Source organism: Branchiostoma floridae, chromosome 8 (assembly GCF_000003815.2).
Source record: "Branchiostoma floridae strain S238N-H82 chromosome 8, Bfl_VNyyK, whole genome shotgun sequence".
In the NCBI taxonomy this organism is placed as follows: domain Eukaryota; kingdom Metazoa; phylum Chordata; class Leptocardii; order Amphioxiformes; family Branchiostomatidae; genus Branchiostoma; species Branchiostoma floridae.
Window position 1 is genome coordinate 2083169 of NC_049986.1, and position 22119 is coordinate 2105287.

Below are 22119 nucleotides of genomic sequence, written 5' to 3' on the forward strand. Positions count from 1 at the left end.
CATGACTGGAGCTGACTTCCTCATCCGAACTGCTTCCTGAATCCATCGTGCTTGTCTGTTTTCCTCTCTGTTGATGACTCTATCCCCCCTCCCAGTATATTACACAATTGTTTCTGTTGATATGGTCAAAGACCGCTGATTTTTTCTTTTCTTGTTCTATTTCCTTGGATCAGGAAGCTCCAGTAATGAACAGAGATGAAGGGGGATACAAGCTGAGCCACGTTTGGGACGGCATTTCTCGCTGTTTTTTTCTCATTAGATATGCAAATTAACTAATAATATAATCCCTGTCCAAGCTACTTGCATACCAAATATAATGGAAATCCGTTGTTTACTCATTCACCTCGGAACATTTTGACAAATACACCATTGCAGTTCCAGAGCAAGCTGCTAGCGTGTCCAAACCACCCTCCCACACAGGGTTGACTCCCGCGGCAATGCCTTGCGATATCAACCCTGACTCTTCAGCTTCAAAAAAAGCAGAACTAGGGGTGTGGCTACTAAACAACTGTTAGCCAATCACAGAAATGCCTTCGTGTTGCCCAAAGGTGGCATATAAGGCGCCTCCTTAATATTTAACAACAAGATGACAGTACCGGCATGATGTTAACGTTTCACAATTTTAAGATTTGTCGGTTCTGTGGGTATAGGGCAACCACGACACCATCGAATACCAACCGAGCATACGAATAAACAATAACCATCACGCAAAAATAAACAGATCTTTGTGCACGCCGCTCCGTATGCTGTTTGTTCGAAAATTGCAATCTGGGCGCTGATTGGCCCGTGACAAATCAAGCAAGCTCATTGATATTCATTAGCAATATTAACATATTCAATACGGCTTTTTGAGGCTGAAAAGTCAGTGTTGATATCACAAGGCGTTGCCGCGAGAGTCAACCTTGAGTTGGCGAGTGGTCCGAACATACACTTTCTAACGTCACAAGCTGCAACAATTATGCATGGTAGATATCACCTAGCGACAGATTAGCATATCCTGTCAGTTTATTTTGGTCGTGTCCTTATCTTTAATATCCACGTCTTAGCAAGTGAAGGCGCATTTGAGATAGGAAATGGCGAACACTAGTACTAGCACGTTGGAACTGTATTTAGTTCCAGCAGCTTTCAGTTTACTGGCTCTGTTTGGCGTTGTGGGAAACCTTTTGGTTATCTTGGTGATTCTTCAAAGCAGACGTCTTCGGACACGGCTGAATCTCTTCATCGTGAACATCGCAGTGAGTGATCTGATCTTCACGGCGCTGTACGGCCCGGTGTCGGCCGTGTCGGTGGCGCGGTGGGGCGGCCTCAGGGACCACGCCGTCTGCGTCGTGACGGGGATCGTCGGGCTGCTGAGTTGTTACGAGTCCGCGGTGCTGATTGCCATGAGCCGCTGCGTCCGCATCACCAAGAGTCACCGTTATGACGAGCTGTTCTCTCGTAAAAGGTGACGTTTTTCAATTTTACTCATAACATTTTATTGTAGATACATGTACGCTATCTTCAATCATGTATATACAGAAGTTCTTCTTTATTTTTATCTTTTTTGTACTTACAATATTGTTAATGATATGTACCCTGTCCTTCTACAATTCCATTTGTATTGTCTCTGCCTTTGTCAGCAGGGCTAGCCCTTTGTAATAGCCACAGGATAGTTGGGCAGCCCTGGCTGTGCGTGCTGAACAGCCAAAACCAATAAAAAAATAGATAAAGAAATGAAATCAATTGTAGCCTATAGCTTTGCAGTGGTATCACATTATAAGCTAAAAAGAAAGAAAGAAAAAAGAAAGAAAGAAAGAAGAAAAGAAAGAACGGAAAAAGAATGAGAGAGACAAAGCGAAATTCTTTACTAACCATAACGTATGTACTTGCTTTCAAAGGTGCGTGCTTTTCGTGTCAGTTTCCTGGGTGGTGGCCGTATTTCTTACAACGCCCATGCTGGCTGGGTTCGGTACGCCAGGGTTCAACCCGATACTTCTGACATGCGACTACGACGCAGTTGCATCCTTTATCTTCTTCGTCAGCTTTGTGCTACCGTTTACCACCATCTGCAACGTTATCATCATCGTTTCGTATGCCATGATCTACCGTAAAGTTAAAGCGTCATCATCTCGTGTTCGCGGAAACAGGACGGACGAGAACAAAATCCCGCCAATCGTTTGGAGCCAGATCAAGAACATGGCAGCAATATACATTGCCTTGAACATCTGTGTGACGCCAGAAGTGATCATGAACATCATCGCACATGAGACTGCGGACAACATGCGAGTCCTAAACCTTGTGGTAAGAATAGTTTTCACGTGTAATTCCTGTGTAAACCCGATCATTTACACCACTGGAAACAAAGAGTTCCGGACTGAGCTGAAGACTCTATGGGGACGTGTGTTTCATGGAGATCAGAAGCACGAACCAAACGTTGCGGAAAAAATCAATATGAAGACACTGAGTCTTGTACAACAGGACACTGGTGCACAAACCCCTCAAAGGTTTGCGTCCAATATCATGGAAACCCGTCTGTAAACATTGACTTGCAATATCTTTACGTTATAAACTGCCAGAATATGTGCAATGATATTCCAACAGCTAAGGTAGACATATCCCATCCAGGCACCATTCAGGATATTCGGAATGTGCTCTTTGGTAAGGGGCTTTTTAGATGATGTGAATTGAAGCGTCAATGAGCAAGAGAATACCTAATATTTGATATATCATGATATTTTCTGAACTAACATACAATAAACCCATGCTAAGATGCAGGCAGTGCTGGAAGCGTTCAATTGGTCAAAGGCAATGACTGACGTTGAAATGCTTTTTTACTGCATTCTTTATCAATAGCCTAGTATCTATCGTATTTCTAGCTCCAGTTCGCTCCTCTGTTTTCGATATTTAGCAGGGAAACAAACTATCAGAGGAGAAAACCAGAGCAAGTATATACGTATATGATGGATATTGGTCTAATTCACAGCCAACAGAAGTAATGATTGAAGCTACAGCGATGTTGGCCTTGACAAAAGAAAACTGCAGCTGAGGCGTTAATTGCTTATGATTCCCAGCTGAGAACTAGAATGACACTGCTGTTTTCTTTCAACACAAGATATAAAGGAAATAATTACTCTGCCTCTGGCCGATTTTACCATCGCGCTGCGTGCTGCGTTTATTCAAAGCCTAAGGCTTGGATGTTTTGTTGTCTATAACCTGATCGCCTTAGCTTGAGTAGCTTACTATGGTCTTGTACTGACGCACTGGGATTGAGACATTATTTTATTGCTTACTTGGATGTTGAAGTCTAGTGTAGTATTAGACATTATTCACCGGACTCGTAAGAACAGACTACTTAATCAGTATTGAATCAAAAGTATATCTTCGTAATCAGTATCAAGCTAGTATTGAAGTCTATCAAATCAGTCTTTTGCGCAATGGAGCTAGTGACATTTTAGTAGTTATTTTGTGAACATAGCTTTTGGTATGATAGCTCAGTCAATTGATAATACAGTATAGTGTATAATATTTTGTGTTATTGCTTTGGTATACGCTGCTGTTTGACCTTTATTGTTAAAAAAACATCCATCGGATGGTAACGGAAGGTCGAATGTTTTTCAAAGATTATTCACAAGAAAATTATATTTTGTGTCGGTAAAAGGTAAATAAAGGTAATAGTGAAGCTTTATGCGTTACTTTTGTAGTATACATTTCTTTTTATACCTGATTCACATTTAGATAGAAAGACGCTACTGGATGCTAGAGCTTGAAACTTGTCACTTTATTAACAAAGAAAAAACTTACCGTCAGTTATTTTTTTAAATTTCGTTCAAAAAGAAAAACGTTAAGTCAAATCCCGTAATACAGAAGTTAGACGTTTGTGCAGAAACCCCTTTACGATTCTAATAGTACTGACGTAATTGCATTTACTGTCTATTAGTGAACTGGTGAAGCTGAAATACACGGTCAAAGTGCAATGTATGTCACTTGTCTCTTATTGCATTTCTAAATTGAGTCATCGTGTTTTGATCGAACTACTGCCGGCTCAAGCCAGTCTACTTTCCTTCCGTTTTGTAGTCGAATCATACTGGAGTACCTACATACCCAATGGAGTAGGGCTAACGCCACAATACAATAAAGCCAATGACTACATTTGTCCATACTGATTTCTATGTTAACATTGGGTAAAGTGTATGACATACATATCAGCCTGTGGACTAGCTGTGGACTCTGCTGGATTGCTTTGTTTATCTCCATGGCCCAAGGTTCTATGGAACTCATTAGAATAAGTTGAAGCGGTTTCTCCTTTTTTAACCTCGTTGATTACACTAAAAAGGTCAAGATTTTTGCGCCTGTTGGCAGATACTGGCAAACGGAGATAGGCAACGTCCTATATACCAAAAATGCGTGAGAAGAATTTTGCGGTGTTTGGTGTTAACACCCGTACCTATCAGCATATCATACAAAATAAAGACAATATGGAACTCATTAGAATAAGTTGAAGCGGTTTCTCCTTTTTTAACCTCGTTGATTACACTAAAAAGGTCAAGATTTTTGCGCCTGTTGGCAGATACTGTTGGATATGCAGTACAGTTACAGAAACAGAAAATATTTTTTCAAAGATTTTACAATATTGCACGCATTATATGAAACACCTTTGGCTTTGTCAACGTTTTGTACTTATCGCTGGCACTGTTAAAGTTAGCTATGATGCACTGATTCACACGGGTCACCCCTTGCTCTTAACAAACAAGCGAACAAACATGACTGGACACAACTTCGTATAGACCTGCCTTTGTTTTGGCCCTTTTCCCTTTCTGTGTGAATCTTCTATTTCTTAGCGGCTAGTCAATTTCCACTATGGTAAGGTTTTGAATCTTTTTATTTGGACAGCCTAGTATAGTCCCATTGGAGACCTGACGGTAAAAGAAAAAGAAGAAGACCCAAAACCAGGTGGAGGAGAACAGTGTCAGATGACCTGGTGTCCATGGGTCTCTCCTGGCAGTCAGCACAGACAGCAGCACAGGACCGACCCAGTTGGAGGAAGAAGGTCATAGCCTTATGTCTCACCAGGGACGAAGAGGATAAGTAAGTAAGTAAGTATAGTCCCAGCAACATAGGAGTTCAGAGAGAATAGAACTAGAGCTGTAGCAGACATAACCTGGCTATAAAATATCACATTTGTACTATACAATCTACTGTACAGGTTGTACTCTACAGAAGAAGAATACAAATGTCCAATACCGGACATTAAATCTGACATGGCCAGATTTGCCATATAGAAGTAGGCCGGTTTGCGGAGTGTCCGAGTTCGGATGATTGTCCAGATCACAGCAGCATTAGTTATGATTATGAAAATACCTGCTAACCAAAATACAATTAGCTGTGGTTGGTCCCAACTTTGTAAAGTCCTTGTACATGGAACGGGCTTGGCGGGCTTGGTCGTAGGATACGGTCTTGTTGAGTAAGTATCCCAAGACACATTGGAGCTGCCTGTCGAAGATGTCAGCTGATGCCATGGGAGGCGATGGAAGGACGGGGCTATTGTTAAACATGGCGGAGCACAGAAGTAGACTTGAGCGAGATGTAAGGTCACACAGAAGAAGACATTTGTGATACCGTCTATAGCCTGGAGAAGGGAAAACACAGAATGCAGTTACCTGGTATGGAGTCTATCGTGGCTTAGCCAGGCTCTCTTCGGGCCAGATTAAACCCTTTGCCGCCGGGGGTAGTCTTTGGCACCCTGTAGCACTCTTTTACCGCGGGTTATCTTTCGCATGAGATAGGAGTTTTACGTGGTTGGAGTTTCACGCGATAGGAGTTGGAGGTTTACTCGGCGTCCGATAACAAACTGGGCGGTGAGCTACACTCCTACAATCGTAGAGATAGCAAAGAGTTCCCAGGAAAATTAGCAGTTTTTAACCGAATCGAGGAAATGTCACGTGGTAAGTTGCGTCATGAGCTGTCTAACCGTTGTCTATTGACGTTATTGAAAATAAGCCAGGATTGACAAGATCTTTAGATATCCTGGGTTAACAGCGGAAATTTAAGATCAGCCCAACAAAACTCTCGACACACACCTGCTCCACAGGAAATATTGGGTGTCATTGTGATTAGAGTTAGTTAAAAGGATTGGGGAAAGTGGACTCGTTGAATCTTGAACGCGATACAACTATTACAATTCGTCCGTGCAAGAGCCGTATGCTAAGAGGTTAATGATAATAACTTTCGTAGAAGATCATGCCCGAAGGTTGATTACAAACAAAGTTGAACCAGAACTATATACTTGAAGGGAAAATAGGAAAATGAAATAACGATGGCATCTATTTTAAATTAATGTATTTATCCATCTCTCTATATATGATAGCTAAGGCTTGTCGACCTAGCCTGGGCACGTATACAATCCGTATTTTAGCACGGTGGCTCATTACGCTCGCTACCTTACAAGCGAGTGTAAGGAGCCCCGGTAGAAATAGGAAGGTACCCAGGCTATGTCGACCTGTTTCTCGAGAACTTTCAAACACACTTTGCTTGCGACCATACAAGAATTTTTTTTTTTACAATCCACGTACAAACATTGCCAATGCCCGAAATGAAGTAAACAAAAAAATGAAATCAGACCAATCATATCGAAATATACGAACTTAAGACACGACTTGTAAATGTGAAATATCTTTTGACACAATATAATTTTACTTGAGATATTTACACAATTTCAATTCTATATACAAAATTGCAAAAGCAACCCGTGTACACAACATGTTGTTTGATTAAGTGTAAGTTGAACATGGCTGTTGTTTAGAATGATCATGAGGCCTAGGTAAGCAATAGATATTGATACCACATTAGATAATATACAAAAGCTCACAAACTAAAACTAGACTAAGTTTTAAAATCTCTTGCACGTTCATCGGAAACTCTAGACTGCAACACTCACAATACACACCTGCTCCACAAGCTCTGGTGTTTAAGGTGATTAGATCTAATACCATTAGAAGGGATAAACCTTGCATTGGATGCATATGTGAACCCTAAACGTACCACCTGTTTGATACCCAATAGCAAAACATCTGCTCAGGGGTTTTGGGCAATTATTTCTGACTACCACCTTAGAAAGTTTTTATGTGTCAAACTGAGAATGTGTAATTTATTTGTATTATGGCCATCAAATCTACACAAGTATAACACAGTTAATGATGTACTGTTATTATTTGCAGATAGCCTTAATTGAACCGCAAAGCTTTAAAATTAACGCAAAGGAATCGTATTGAAGTAGGGTGTGTGCCGTACGGAAAATTCAGGTACAGGTACGGTCCAGCTGGAGAGGATCAAGTCCAAATGGACTCAATTGTCTATGGAAACTAGTGAATGGTGGATAATCGAAACAATGGTCCATTTCACAAAGAGTTATGTGCAGTTCATTTTCCGATTTCCACTGTCTTTATGATAACAGCACTAACTACCTCTGTTAACTTAATTAGGCCAATCTGCCGGTATAATCTGTCCATTTTTTAATCGGTCAAAAATCCGCATTTCTTAATGCAGTTCCTGTTTTTCTGAAGAAATCCATTAAGAAAAATGGTTTTACCCACCCCCTATTCATACATCGTTAAACTCGCATAAATTCTGTGAAATTCGAATGAATACTTTGACACCCCTATTTTGAGTCGGCTGCATCGATCAAAATTGCCCTCTAGCAGTTCAAGAAATCATTGCAGAGTAAAATAACAATAGCTGCAAAAATTAAGTTGCCCCGGCAGTGGATGGTTCTGCCGGGGCGACGCCGTTGGTCGGAACAAGACATTTCTTACTCTGACGGATCTCCAAACAGCAGGTTAGACTGTTCTCAGGTATCTACCACAGGCAATGACGCCCCTGCCTGCTCAACGCGTTTAGAGACCGTCAATGGTGCTGAGACGTTCGTTGATCCAGAGGTTCTCGTGGTTCTCTGAACTGTTCTAGTATGTTGGCTACTTTTGGGAGCTGGGACAACCTGTCGTCTGCAGCGGACCATGGATTTGAACGCTTGCCGAAACTCTTTCAGAGTCCAGGTGTAGATGATGGGATTGAGTGCGGTGTTGCAGTAGAAAATGGCAAAGCTGATGAAGAAAACAACTTTTGGGAGAAAGGTAGCAAAGAAATCTGCGTAATTCACAACAACGACCGGACAGGTCAGCGTGAGAAACGTGCTTTGGTTTGCTAAGTCCTGGCAAGGCCTTAGCAGGCCCGGAAACAGAGTGAACGGTGGGGTAGATACAAATAGCGTATGTCCAAAAAGTTTGAAATTTGGTAGGAACTTCTTCCAACTATGTATAAGATATCGGAAATAGACACATAGCATTTCCATAATTTACTAAATTTATATAAAATCTATGTCATTATATAATATTTGGCCCAGCCAACTTCATGCCGTGGGCCTGGAGCAGTGATATTTTTACAGGATGTTGCTACAGTTATGTATTGTTGGAATCGGTTACCGGGAAATAATAATTAGCTAGATCACCAGGTCATTTTAGTTAGTTGGTTAGAATAATGTAGGTATCTCTGTAGATTTTAGATATTTGTGTATGGATAAAGCAGCTACATGGTATGGACTTGAACTGTTTATTGCTTTTAGAGTAGGTCATATGTACGTTTGTCTGTCATATACTTACAAGTTACCCCCTTTTTAAGTTAAGATATTGTCGTCAAAATCGAAACTTTGTTAGTACTGTACTGTTAGATTGCACAGACCCCCTCTATATGTATGTAGTTTAGACATGTACATCTATAGAGGCTGTTAATACCGTTAATCAGTATGTAAACACGACACGTTTTTGTCGACCTTCTAACAACTGGAATTTCCTCAAGAGATTTTTTTTGGTTCGTAAATATGCCGTACCTTCAAATTGAACTAATATCTGTCGATGTTAGAGTTTGTCTGTTATAGAAAATCTGACATGATAAACGGAATATCTGACATAGTTTCAATAAAATAAAACATGCCTCAAAAGTATGGTTTATTTGGTATGTTTCGAGATCTCAATGACGCACTAGTGAAGTATGTGCCATGGTTGACAGAAAAAAATATCGCAGCATACATTACTCATTCTCATTGAAATGTAAAAAAAGGCGATTTTTCGTTCGAAAAATAAAACAGCTCATTTTTATAGTCGAAACTACATGTGGTAACGTTTGACACAACTGTGCGCTTTACCTTTTTTTCTTCGAATTGATTTACAGTATTGTCTACATCTTTTAGGTATTAGACGACGTACCTAGGGATATTTAAAAATTAGGCATCTTTTTCACAACAGGTCAGATAGATAACGTAGAAAGATTCGAACAATGGTAACATTTGTTACAGTCATTTTTATACATTAATCTGTTAACGCCAGATGGGCTACAAATGGTAGCCAACAATCCTAGTCAGGAGTTTCTTTTTCTTTAGAAAGTCAGAAAAACTATAGAATGTTACAAAAACTGCCATTTCTAGTCTTACACAGCATACTATATCAGGTCCAGTAGTTATTAGGGGGCCTGGGTAGCTGATTTGACCTGCCGAAAAAAGCATTCTGAGACTGAATTGCTAAATTGTTTGCAACTATTTAAATTCTTCGTGTCTGCTCAGGTGAAAGCCATTTCAGGGTGTGTAATCCCACCCCTGGCTACAATTTCTTCCAAGCCATCATGGAACACGTTTTTTGTGGTGAATCTTGTGTATAACATTTCAGGGGTTGTGGAAAAACGAAGGAAGCAGTGATGTTATCTGTAATTCACTGTACGGTCAAGTCGTAAACGCAGGCGACAGCGTTTTCTCCATTTTAATGAGCATGAGCCACAGACGTTTTCCCTGAAGGGACTTGCTACATGCCCCTTGCCGCGGGACCTTCCCTTCCACCATGAGAGTATGCTTTTAAATCCACTGGAAATTGCACCTCCTGTCAGAATGCAGGGTAAAAGTAGAGGAAGGTTAGAGCGACTTATATGGCAGAATGAAAAGGAGAAAGCAGCCTACAGAAGGCAAGCACCGATCCCTGATATGCTGCTAATATGTAGGTTACGACTTGGCTCCTACAACGTGGGTCATCAGGCCAGCTTGTGCGGAAACAAGGCAACTCTTGCCTGCACACCTGCCGCGGGACCTTCCCTTCCTAATCTCATCAAATGGGCTGACCAATGGGCGAGCGTCACGCCTGGGCACAGGTCAGGTCGGGAAATAGCCTGATGACTCAACTACGCCGTATGAACGCATCAGATCTATATATAGCTACATGTACATGGTATGGACTGGAATCGTTCATTGGTTCCTTTTAAATTATTTGCTACTTGTTTTCTCAAACGTAATGCGTTTGTGTAAGATACGAAGCTATCATAAAATGTAACTAATATTCGACTATAACATTTACCTTACTCTGCATGCATGTTCACTATGCCAAAAGTGGACTTTCATTCTTTTTACACAGTTCTTTATAAATCACTTTCAGTCATGTGTTTGAAATCAACGAAGTCATATCTTTTTTAAATATTACATTGTATTCTGTATGTAAATACTGTACATGTACTTGTTGACTAGTTGTTCAATAATTACAACAGTATGTTCCAGGTTTTAGATTTATAAATGATAATCATTTCGAATCACAGTTTCTCTATGATGGTCCATAGCACAGTCCGATGTCCTTGTAAAAATGTAGCTCTACACGGCAGCTCTTACAGGGCAGCTGTTGAGTTTTGTTTCTAGCTGAAAATAGCCGCAAAGAAAGAAGGCTGTAACAAGGGTTGTGTACAAGAATATGAAGCTCCGTTTGTTTGTTTCACGTGGAAAATATCAAGTTTCTCCATTTGAAAAAAAATATGTCTCAGTGGTATTTTTTCCCAAACTCTTAATCCCTTTTTAAGTGTCAGTTGTTGTTGACCTTTCGACGTAGCTGGTGTAACAACTGTGACCTGGTAGAAATACGGCAAAAAGCTGCAAGTTGGTTGCTATTCTGACGCGTCTCAGTTAGGCCACGTTGATTTCATTATATTGATTACATCTTCTGGGAACCCCAAAACTGATGCGAGCGTGACAATAAAATAAGTTTGTCAAAAAAAGTTTCCTTCCTCTTAAAACCTTAGTGGTTGTGAAGGTTGTGCAAATGAACAAATACATTGTGTTGAATACCGAACACTAGATTCTTCATTTTAGTGTTGTATCGTCTTTTTTTTTACCTTGGAATTGACGTTGACATTAGTATATGTCTTTGGATATATCTTATTTATCTGAAGCATATATTTGCTTCTTTTGCAGCTGCTTTGTACGGTTTATAGCATAGTTGAAAGCTCCTTTTTTTTGGAAACGACCGATATTTGATGCACGCCCAAATGTCAACCATATAATCTACATGGCCTTATATTTATTATGGATTTGATAATTTGATGTTTAGACAGAACCTTACGCGATCTGCAGGTGCGCGTAAGGGTGAACGTTCTTACGGTCAAATCAGACTATGAGGTAAGCGAAATGCCAGGTGCGTGCAAGGGTAAACGTCCGCACGGTCGTCGGGACTTTGGAAGAACCGGCTTAAATCAAATATTGAACCATGCTGAGCGGGTTTATGCCAAAACTTTTAACTTGGATCCTTTGACTAAACATACAATATATATCTATACCAAATTTTACGTCATTTAGTCTCAATACCAGGGCCAAAAAATTTACAATTGGAGAAAAAGAAGAAAAAAACGGATCAGGTTAGTGACCCACTCTGACTTGTTTCTTTTCTGGCAGTTCTCTGTCTCCGCTGAAGTTCACAACTGTTAGACTAAAAAATATGAAAATAGAAGAAATTAATTAAATGGGGTGTTGTAGAAGTCACACAGAGAATTATGGCGTCATTGCATGCAGTATGGTCTGGGTCTCTGGGATAGTTTGTGCTATTGGTATTTTTACATGGATCACAAGCGACCCCTATTAATTAGTTGCAGTACTGCACGACCCCAATGTGAATGATACTGCAGTACTGCAATCGATTAATAGGTGTCGCTTACGATCCATGTACCGACTTCAAATGGTTAGGTCGAGTTGTTTTCATGACATACCCCAGTCTTTATCGTCTTCAGTCTTATGCCATACAAAGTAAAGAAAGAAATTGTAAATATGACTTTATGACAGTAGAAATAGGGGAACTCAAATGCACGAATTATTTTAAATAAATTTGTTTTTGTGTTAAAGGAGAGAAATTGAATGGAATGTGTAAAACACTTAATCACACCTGTCCATCGTCTGTGGCTTCCTGTAATTGAATTAAATCAGCTGTAAAATATGTAAAGCTAAATCTTTCAGTCTTTGTAAAAAGAGTAAGAAACAAAGAAAGTTTCACTCAGAATATTTTGAAATGTTACACTTGTCATATATTGCTCCAAATGAGTCACAGCAATATTTACATGTACATGTGATTGAAACACTGTTTCTCTGAAATATAAGAATACTTACTTCCCTTTCTATTATTCAACTTCAGGAGTATAAGATACAAAATGTTCCCTTAAACATGTATAGGACAATTTGTCATCCAACAGGCTAATAATATGTCAAAGACATACTGAACTAGAAACTAATGTGCTGTGGAAAAATCAACACAAAACAATGGTGCAGACCTGAGAAGTCTTTACTTGTAAACCACAAGATTACACAGCCTAAACAGCAGATTTTGACATTTCAAAAGCTATAGCCAATTATTTGCACCAAAATACACACGTACATCATAACTGCACAATATAAATGTGTCTCACGTGAAATATACCTAACGTTATTTGGTTACCAACGTTATTGGTTACCAAATACGTTAAATTTATTGGTTACCAAACTGTGACAGTGACGTCTATAAGAAGAAGAAGACTACATTCATATGAATAAATTATGATAATAACTGTGTGCTAACATTTAATCAAAATCAGTATCTAGTTTCTGTCATATAACATAACGTTATCTTTATCCGTCACTTTGCGTTTATTGTTTAGCTACATTCATATTTAACACTTATCTGAAATGTGAAAATAATACACTTCTATCATACCAACGAGTACACCTTCATTCTGTGCACGTCTTTTGGCAAATGCTATGCTGAAATACTTGTTATCATTTTAGTTGAAATTTCTTTCATCTTGAGGCAGGTTGTATTGTTTCAGAACGCAAAAAAACAAACTAACTACACTAAGTCTCGTTCCACCAACCCGGAACACATCAAACTCACCTGGCCCTAAAGGTTACTATCTATGTACGGACTTCATATCTACTTATCCACTTATGCAACAAGGATGATTACTTCTTTTTTCATATTCTTCCTGATCCACGAGTATATTCTCCACTTCCTCCTTCTCTAGTCCTTGTGTATCCAGGTCTTCACTGGCCTCATCAAGTTCCTCCAGGAGCGACCTCGCCTCTTCTACAACCTCCCTCAACTCTGAGTCAGCTGGACGGGTAAAGGAAAGACAGATATCAAGAGAAAGCCAGAGACAATTTATGATAGCACGTCATCTTGGGATGGCACTGGTTCTAATATTGTAGACACTGAAACAGCAATGCTTGTGTGGTACAATACATCAATTCAAACGAAGCCCTTTTTCGCTTTGAGCTATTCATTATTTCTACTTACCCGTGGCAGAATTAGTGTAGATAAAATCAGAATGTCTGTCTGAATATGTGTGATCACCAACGTACCATCTGCATCGACATAAAGACTTCTGCCGTTCCTTCTGCGCCTGCGCCGACGCCTCCATCCCTCGGAGTCGTCGATCAGCGTTGCCATGACAACCATCGTCACCAGCATCATGCAGACAAACAGCTTCGTGGTGTAGCTTTAGCTGATGTGGGGAGGGGGAACTAAATGATCACCATTATTCGGCGGAAATGTGCATGTATAACTCAGTTTTATCGTTGTGGTGAGCTTCAAGTCTACAAATCTGCAACAAACTCAGCGGGAAGGAAGTCACTTTTGACATGGCTTTAGCTAACACCAAAAGCTAGCCCTGTTCTGTTTGGAAGTCAACAACATGTTAACCATTCGACTAAGAACTGTAAGATTTTCTTCAATTTTGGCAATGTGTTACTGTTTGAAACGAGTTTGATCAGTGATTTAATTTGCACGTTTTGCACAATTCCGAACAGAACAAGTCCATCCCTATTCCAGACCCACCGTTTAGGGTACGTACAGAAACAAAATAAAAGCATCGACTGAGAATACAAAATCAAAATCCACAAAACTCCCGGACACGTAGATAACGGCACGATGTCACTCTGAGGTCACGGATTGCGGGAATGAATGAGGAGGGCTCGCGGGGATGGGAATATATAATACTGCATCCTGCAAGACAAGTATGCAAACTAATCATTGTAGACTTTGGTACTGAATTAAGCTTATTGTCTGCCACTAATGATGCTATGGCCGTGTCACACTCACCAGATCAGCAGAAGACAACTGTGAAATAAAGACAAGCTTACGATTTTGTATGAAACTTTTCTGTCAATGGTTAATGGATGTCATACTGACTAACAAAGAGAAGACAACAAGAATACATTCACATGTTTATGAAAGGAAATTGTAACGTAATGCTAGATATGTGCATGCACAGAAAACCAAAATACTGGACACTCACGATAGAAATGAAGTTAACAAACATTTCTCTTACCAGATGAAACGTTGAAAGTTGCGAGAACTTGTGTTTTGTTGTCAATATACTGTACAGTACTCAGTGAAGAACCCCTCGCCGTTCCATATACATGTACATACAGTCCCACATTTAATCAGGCGAGTTGTTTGAACTGTTCTTTACTCAGTCAACTCACACACACCCGTTACCCTTGTTTATGAAGTGTTTAAAGAAGGGTGCACAGTTTGATTCTCCTGATTAAAGGACCCATGCATATGATACTCAAAACAACCAAGGAGCGACAAACAAGTGTGTAAAACCTCCAACGTGTCTTATTGGTCAGAGAAATGTTTCTTCTTCTTTCATACTGCCAAGCCTCAAATTTATAGCGATTAACGGCAGATCGCACATGAGTTAGTTAAAACACAAGTGCCCGTTACAAATATACAAGGGGAAATAAAGGAAAAACGCTAAGGAAAATGAAAACAAACCGATTTTGTACATGTGTGTAACGGGCAGGACAAGTGAGTTAAATGGGTTGATAAGACATATATTTACATATATACAAGACGTATTTGGGTGGCTCAATACAGCGAAGCCCGTGCCAGCTCAGCTTTGAACCGGGAGAGAGACCTCCACCACACCAGGCTCTAGATTATTCCACTCTCTGATGGTCCTAGGGAAGAACCAGAGCATGTAGTGGTTGTAGTTAAGTTATCCACCATCTTGGATTCTCAACCTTAAGTTTCTTAAGAAACATTTTTTTTAATATCATGCTAAAACCACATGAAAACGGATTGAAAACGTTCACATGAATGTTTTCTGTAAGTGATGAATAGTGATGAGATCCGAGTGAAAATAAGCTGGCTATACTTTTCATGATGATAAAGTCAGAATCACGTCAACAAAATTATTGCGCAACCTTGATATTAGCTTTTTCCACGTACATCAGCCGTATCCAACCCTTTGTCTTACCTTATTCATATATCATCTGTTGTGTGATAAAATTTGACTTTAGTTGACTTGTTTTTCGAAACCTGCATCATGATTAGACTTTTCATCATGATTATACATGTTGATGTAATTCAAATATCCAGCCTCAGACAATTAACCTCGCCATGTACATATTACTAAAACTAATCCTGGGTTGTTTGTAACACGGAATTACGGACCAGCTACTGAAGGCCGCACCCTGCATGTACACAACAACAGTACTAGTCCAAGCCATTCTACACCAGTTCCTGCCCAGAAGGTGCCAGCTAAAGGTATGTTTCTACCAGTGGATATATTTAAAAGGGATTGTGCTGTGTATACATCTCGTTATGTGCCTTAATTAGGGTTGAATTCTACAAGCAGATATTGTGCTGGAAGTCCTTCGACTTTTCTCTGTCACGGAGACCCAACTCTGTCACGGAGACCCAGAAAACACTTAACAGTCTTTTAATCCAGCATCTGATTACTAATAGATATCCTATTACTTTTGCAGATGGGAACGGGTGCTACGCCCTGATGTTTTTTTTGTATTTGCGATTTCATAGTCCTAGGACAAAATCCAGATTGACCATGTCACCTCACCAGGATACAGTTCGGTTCAAATGTTTTAGGCCTGTTTTTACAAGAAACTTCTCTCCCTCTAAGCTTCAGACAGTGAACAGCATTAACTCAATGCATAGTCGATATAAATATTTTGTAAAATTGCATCATATATACGATAGATTTAGTGGTAGCAGAGATTTGCATACTTAAAGAGGTCCTAAACTCCAGAAGGTAGTGTTTTCCAATAGATAAGGTGGCAATAAATTCATAATCAGCAACATTTTTGCAGAAATTCACTTGTGGTGAACTACGCGAGGTGTGTTTGTAAAAATAACTAAACATATGCAGACCATACCCATGCCTATACGTAAAGACACGTTCTTTATCGTAAATATTTTCGGCATAAATGAGGGGCAATGTGCACACCAAGACGGTCAACTGTTTATAAGATATCAAACAGCACAAACCAAGACGAGTTTTGATAAACGCCCCTCAAATTGGTCTTGTAAACGAACTTTTGTCAGGCCATGTCAGACACATTGCAATCAGCCATAGGCTGAGCTTTTTTAATGGAATTAAAGAGTACTTGAGGGGTTTAGCACAATTCTGAATGATTTTGATGTGTGTGAGACTAGCTATAGTGGGTATTTTGTCGTATAATGTGAAGTAGCATGCATGTTTTACTTCCTAGAATTATCATCTATCGGAAAAGAACGCCCTCTTGTTGTGTTTAGGACTCCTTTAACTGCCCTGTTTATTACCAACACTACAGATCTTGATAGTATGTCTTTAGTACTTTATATCATAGTGAATATAGGGTATAGAAGAACCGTTAGTCCGGAAATAGGCAGATGAACGTTTCTGGGAGAAGTTTTGCAATGTCCATTCATCTGTTGATTTCATCGTCCCAAGAATCATCTGGAAGGCGCAAACAATGTCAGACACGTCAGCAAAAAGAGTAAACAACCTCAATATTAATATTCATTCAGCCAGCTTCAGACAATCAACACAACCAATTTGTAAACACCACAGTAATTAAAATGCTTATTCCACACTATAAGGAAACTGTTACTGAAGCACGTTTTATACAAGTACCAGAATGTTTTGAATCATTCCAAAATCTCCTACTTCTAGGCCACACTCATTCAAATGCTTTGTCCGCTGACGTTGTAAAGTGATAAATATTACAAAAGGTAAACAAGAAATAAATTTCCGAGAGAACAATTTTAGCAACAATTACTCTCCTGTATAAATGAAGACATTTAAACTCTCATTTCATAATGATTTTCCAGTTGAGATCTATTTTAATGTTGACATCAAATTGCAAGATATTGACTAGGTAAGGTTTTACAAAAGACCTTCTTGTTCCGTTTAGGTGACAAAACACCATGGGGAAAAAGCCGCGCCATGCACTGATCTTTCTTCTCGTCCTCCTGAATGAGTCTAACATGTCAGAAGCTTTCTGTAGACGCTTCTCTGGCTGCTCACACACTCCTTCCGTATGCTGGAACGACTTGGGTTACACAAGCATCCCTCAGGATATTCCATTCGCCATCTACTTATCTTTGGCAAATAACTGGATAACAAAGATCCAGCCCAATGCTTTTGTTAATCTACGCATGCTAAAAAGGTTGGATCTGTTCTCCAACCATATAACGGATATTACGGCAAGTTCATTTGCAGGGCTAGGCTATCTAAAACAGTTGTGCTTGGCCCACAACAGGATAACAATAATTCAGGCAGGTGTATTTGCAAATCTAAGTCGACTAAAAGAGTTAAACATGGCCTATAACCAGATAACAAAGATTGAGCCTGGTGCATTTGCAGAGTTACGCAAGCTCACGACGTTGGACCTGACCTTCAATCAGATAACAATGATTCAGGCAGGTGCATTTGCAAATCTACCCCGGCTAAGAGTGTTGCGCGTGTCTGTAAATCAGATAACAAAGATTGAGCCTGGTGCATTTGCAAAGTTACCCAAGCTCACGAAGTTGGACCTGGCCTTCAATCAGATAACAATGATTCAAACAGGCACATTTGCAGACCTACCCAGCCTCGAATGGGTGTATCTGCACTCCAATCAGATAACAGAGATTCGGTCCTGTGCATTTGGAAATCTACCCCGGCTGCGAGAGGTTAAACTTAAAAACAACCAGATACTGAAAGGGTCGATCTGTAAAAAATCAACCATATCAACATTGTCTGTTGATATCCAAACCTCCTCCCAGTCATCTTCACTGTCAACAGTGCCGGTGTCAACAGTGCCAGTGTCAACTGTGCCAGTGTCAACAGTGCCAGTGTCAACTTTGCCAGTGTCAACTTTGCCAGTGTCAACTGTGCCAGTGTCAACTGTACCAGCGTCAACTGTACCAGCGTCAACTGTGCCAGCGTCAACTGTGCCAGTGTCAACTGTGCCAGTGTCAACTTTGACAGTGTCAACTTTGCCAGTGTCAACTGTGCCAGCGTCAACTGTGCCAGTGTCAACTTTGCCAGTGTCAACTTCGCCAGTGTCAACTTTGCCAGTGTCAACTGTGCCAGTGTCAACTTTGCCAGTGTCAACTGTGCCAGCGTCAACAGTGCCAGTGTCGACTGTGCCAGTGTCGACTGTGCCAGTGTCGACTGTGCCAGCGTCAACTGTGCCAGCGTCAACTGTGCCAGTGTCAACTGTGCCAGTGTCAACATCTTCTTTATATGGCAGCACAGAAATCAATGTCGGCCCAACTGCGCGCCCTGAAGGCTCAATATCTGCCACACAACCCCCTTTAGTTCATTCACAAAGTGCTAACAACTGTAACAAATACAATGGCACCTTCACCTCTGATTTAACTGCAGGTTCTGCAGGCAATACAAGCCAAGCTGGAGCAACACTATCTTCGCTTCTTGGAATTACTTCAGACAAACAAGAAACCAGCAGTTCCCATGATTTATCTCCAATTACACCCATTACTGTCATCATTGCCTCTACCTGTGGTTCAGTAGCTGGCATTATCCTGATTGGCACCATCATCCTCACTATCTGGTGCAAGAGGAGGACAAGGCATCCTCCTTCAGGACTAAAGCCCAATGTTGTTAGTAGCAACACAAGCACAACAGTTTCTGTAACGACAAGTGAACGGAATGAAGATGACGACAACAATCATGATCAGACAGGGCAAGGCCAGTCTCAGGGCATCACAGAATCCAACATAAACACAACAGCTGCTGTAGTGGTCAGGGGACATGATCACCAGTATGAAAATCAGACAGGGCAGGGTCAGTCTCTGGCCTTCATTGAAACTAACACAAGCACCACAACTGACGTAGTGACCAGTGGTCATGATCAACAGCATGAATATATGTCCCTCCAACACAATCAGACAGGGCAGGGCCAGTCTCAGACCACCACTGAATCTTACACAAATATTACAGCTGATGTAGTGACCAGTGGTCATAATCAACAGCATGAATATATGTCCCTCCAACACAATCAGACAGGGCAGGGTCAGTCTCAGGCCTTCATTGAAACTAACACAAATATTACAGCTGATGTAGTGACCAGTGGCCATGATCAACAGCATGAATATATGTCCCTCCAACACAATCAGACAGGGCAGATTCAGTCAGTCTTGGGACATCGCTGAACCAACCCAGTTACCAGAAGGCCATGATCAGAAAGGCAGGGTTATCCTCAGGCCATCACTAACAGCTTTGTCGCTACAAATCTATCCTATTACACAGGGCCGATTGCCTCACAGCTAAATTCCTGGACTAGTATTAGGTAATCACTGATTCCTTTTACGCCTGAAGAGTTTTTTTATGACACAGGGCCGAATGTCTCACCGCTAAATTCTGTGTATAAAGTGGGTGTTAAAGCAGCACCACGGTTAAAAAACATTTCTACCTGAAGGAGTTGGTCATGCAACAGAAGGGCGAAAAGTTAAGAAAAAAATTAATATCTTGAACACTATTAGAGTACCATTCAAAGATTATAGCCCGAGCTTAAAAAATATCTGAAAAAAAAATGATACATGGATTATAAAAAGACAACAAAGATCGCAGAAAACATTTTTAGTGTTAAATGTGTTCAATGTTTTAACGACTAACGGTGTTGCTTCCGTCTTACTTCTTTGGACGCTTAACGGTCTTTCGCTTTAAGGCTCAATTGTCAAAAGGTCCAGGGAAACCTTTAGCAAAGGTCCAACTGAAACAATCAGAGATTATCAGACCTTTCTCAGTTCTTACTCTCCGCAAAGGGATGGATACTGGCCACACTGTTCCAATTTCTTGACAGTCTGAAATGTTGAAACAAATTGTAAAGCCAAAAACAAAGGGAGTAGGAAAGCCTTCATCTATTTATACATATGCCACCTTACGGCTTTTTCAAACAAAACTGTAACGGGTCACCAAAAAGGGGTAGGAGGATATTACTTTATCCTCTCCCTGAACACGGGTGCAACATGTACAGAATTCTGATGTTTCCCCCAGGTTCTGTTTTCATATTGATCTTCTAGATCAGTATTTCTTATTTGAAAAAAAAAACAAAAAAACAGTCAAAATCACTCTACCCACCGGTACAATGGCCAAGTGGGTACAGTGTTAGCCTTGCATTCGGTAGGTCGTGAGTTCGATCCCAGGCCGAGTCATAACAAAGACTTTAAAATGATACATGCTGCTTTCTCTGCTTAGCACTCAGCACTAATGAGAAAGGGTATGGAAGTTAAACACACATCACTTCCAGCGGACCAGCCGCATAGTGAAGTGGCTTGAACATGTGTGGCCCAAGGGCTACTCGAAATGGAGATGGGCGCCACCCCTAAGCATCTGCACAGATGTACGGGAAAGTTGAACTTTTAACTTATAACTTAACAAAATCAAACTTTAAATCGAATCCACTAATTTAGTTGAACAGCCGAGAAGCAAGCAGATGCCAATGGTGACCAAAGCATTATATATAGTTTATAGTTCGTTAGTTGTGGAGACTTGTACTTTAAAACTATTGTTGTAGGATGTCAGGCAGATACTAAGTCGCTTTTTACACCATTAAAAGAATCGTAGACATAATTTACTCCGCTTCAAGTTGTAATTCTAATAGATTAGCAAAAAGGTTGGTGCAGTTTTTACGGTGCGTTAAATATTTGTCAATTTGTGTTGACTACTAAATGTAGAATCGTATCATTTGTCCTGACTCCTATTTCTGTAATAGAAGTGTGCGTTTTGTTTGTATGGTATATTTGCACAATTTAAGTTTGCCCTTATTCTGTATTATTCATGATCTAAGTTTGTATTCCATTTATGTGTTATGAGTTCATTTTGACACGAACCCCACACAGCTAATTTTTAAAGAGACTACCACTGTACCCAACATTGATGAATAGAAAGAAGACACAGAAAATAACAAAAAGCATTTTTATTGTTGTGGTCGGCCTTGGTTGTGTTAACACCAAGTAAATGAGCAAGAATGACATAAATATGTTTGCAAAGTTGTTGTAAATGGTCAGACCAGGCAACATGCTTTTAATGATGCTATATGACGCATATCGTTGTGCTACGTATACGGAGAAGACTGTCGTAAATTTTTATTAGAATTATATAGAAGGATGTATTTGTATGTTAACAACTTAATTCCATAATGACAGTTTTTTTACATTACAACTGCATTAACCTATTAATTATTGTTCCTTTGTGCTATGTTGGTTCGACTCTATAGATGGCCGGGAACCACAAAACTCAAGACAAAACATTGCTTTAATTAGGAAATGTAAGTGGTCAGGAGAGGTGAAAAATGACTAAACTTACCGTGTGGTATAGGGCTGGGTATCGGTACAGTGTACCGGTACAAAACCGGTTTTTCTTATTGGACCGGTCCAGAAAAACCGGACCTGAAAAAAGTAGGTGGACCGGATGTTGGACCTTTTAGAAAATTAACAGATTATTTGATCAGGCATTCACACGTTTTTGCGCTTGCAGGTGGAAGAAAATAACAAGAGCGAAGCAGATTATAGTTTATAGTCATTTCTACCAAGT

At 40.1% G+C, this 22119-nt stretch overlaps 1 protein-coding gene across 1 annotated transcript; it reads left to right on the forward strand.

The window, feature by feature from the left end:
• The first annotated feature begins 1073 nt into the window (after positions 1-1073).
• On the forward strand, positions 1074-2517 carry LOC118421107 (melatonin receptor type 1A-like). Its single transcript, XM_035828267.1, has 2 exons — positions 1074-1444; positions 1878-2517. The coding sequence occupies exons 1-2, from the start codon at positions 1074-1076 to the stop codon at positions 2515-2517; spliced, it is 1011 nt and encodes a 336-aa protein (XP_035684160.1).
• Positions 2518-22119: the final 19602 nt, after the last annotated feature.

Excerpts from the sequence above, each read along its gene's own strand:
- LOC118421107 (XM_035828267.1), top strand. The coding sequence starts at position 1,074 with ATGGCGAACACTAGTACTAGCACGTTGGAACTGTATTTAGTTCCAGCA. Across the intron at positions 1,445-1,877 it reads GAGCTGTTCTCTCGTAAAAG|GTGCGTGCTTTTCGTGTCAG; the intron begins GTGACGTTTTTC and ends TTGCTTTCAAAG.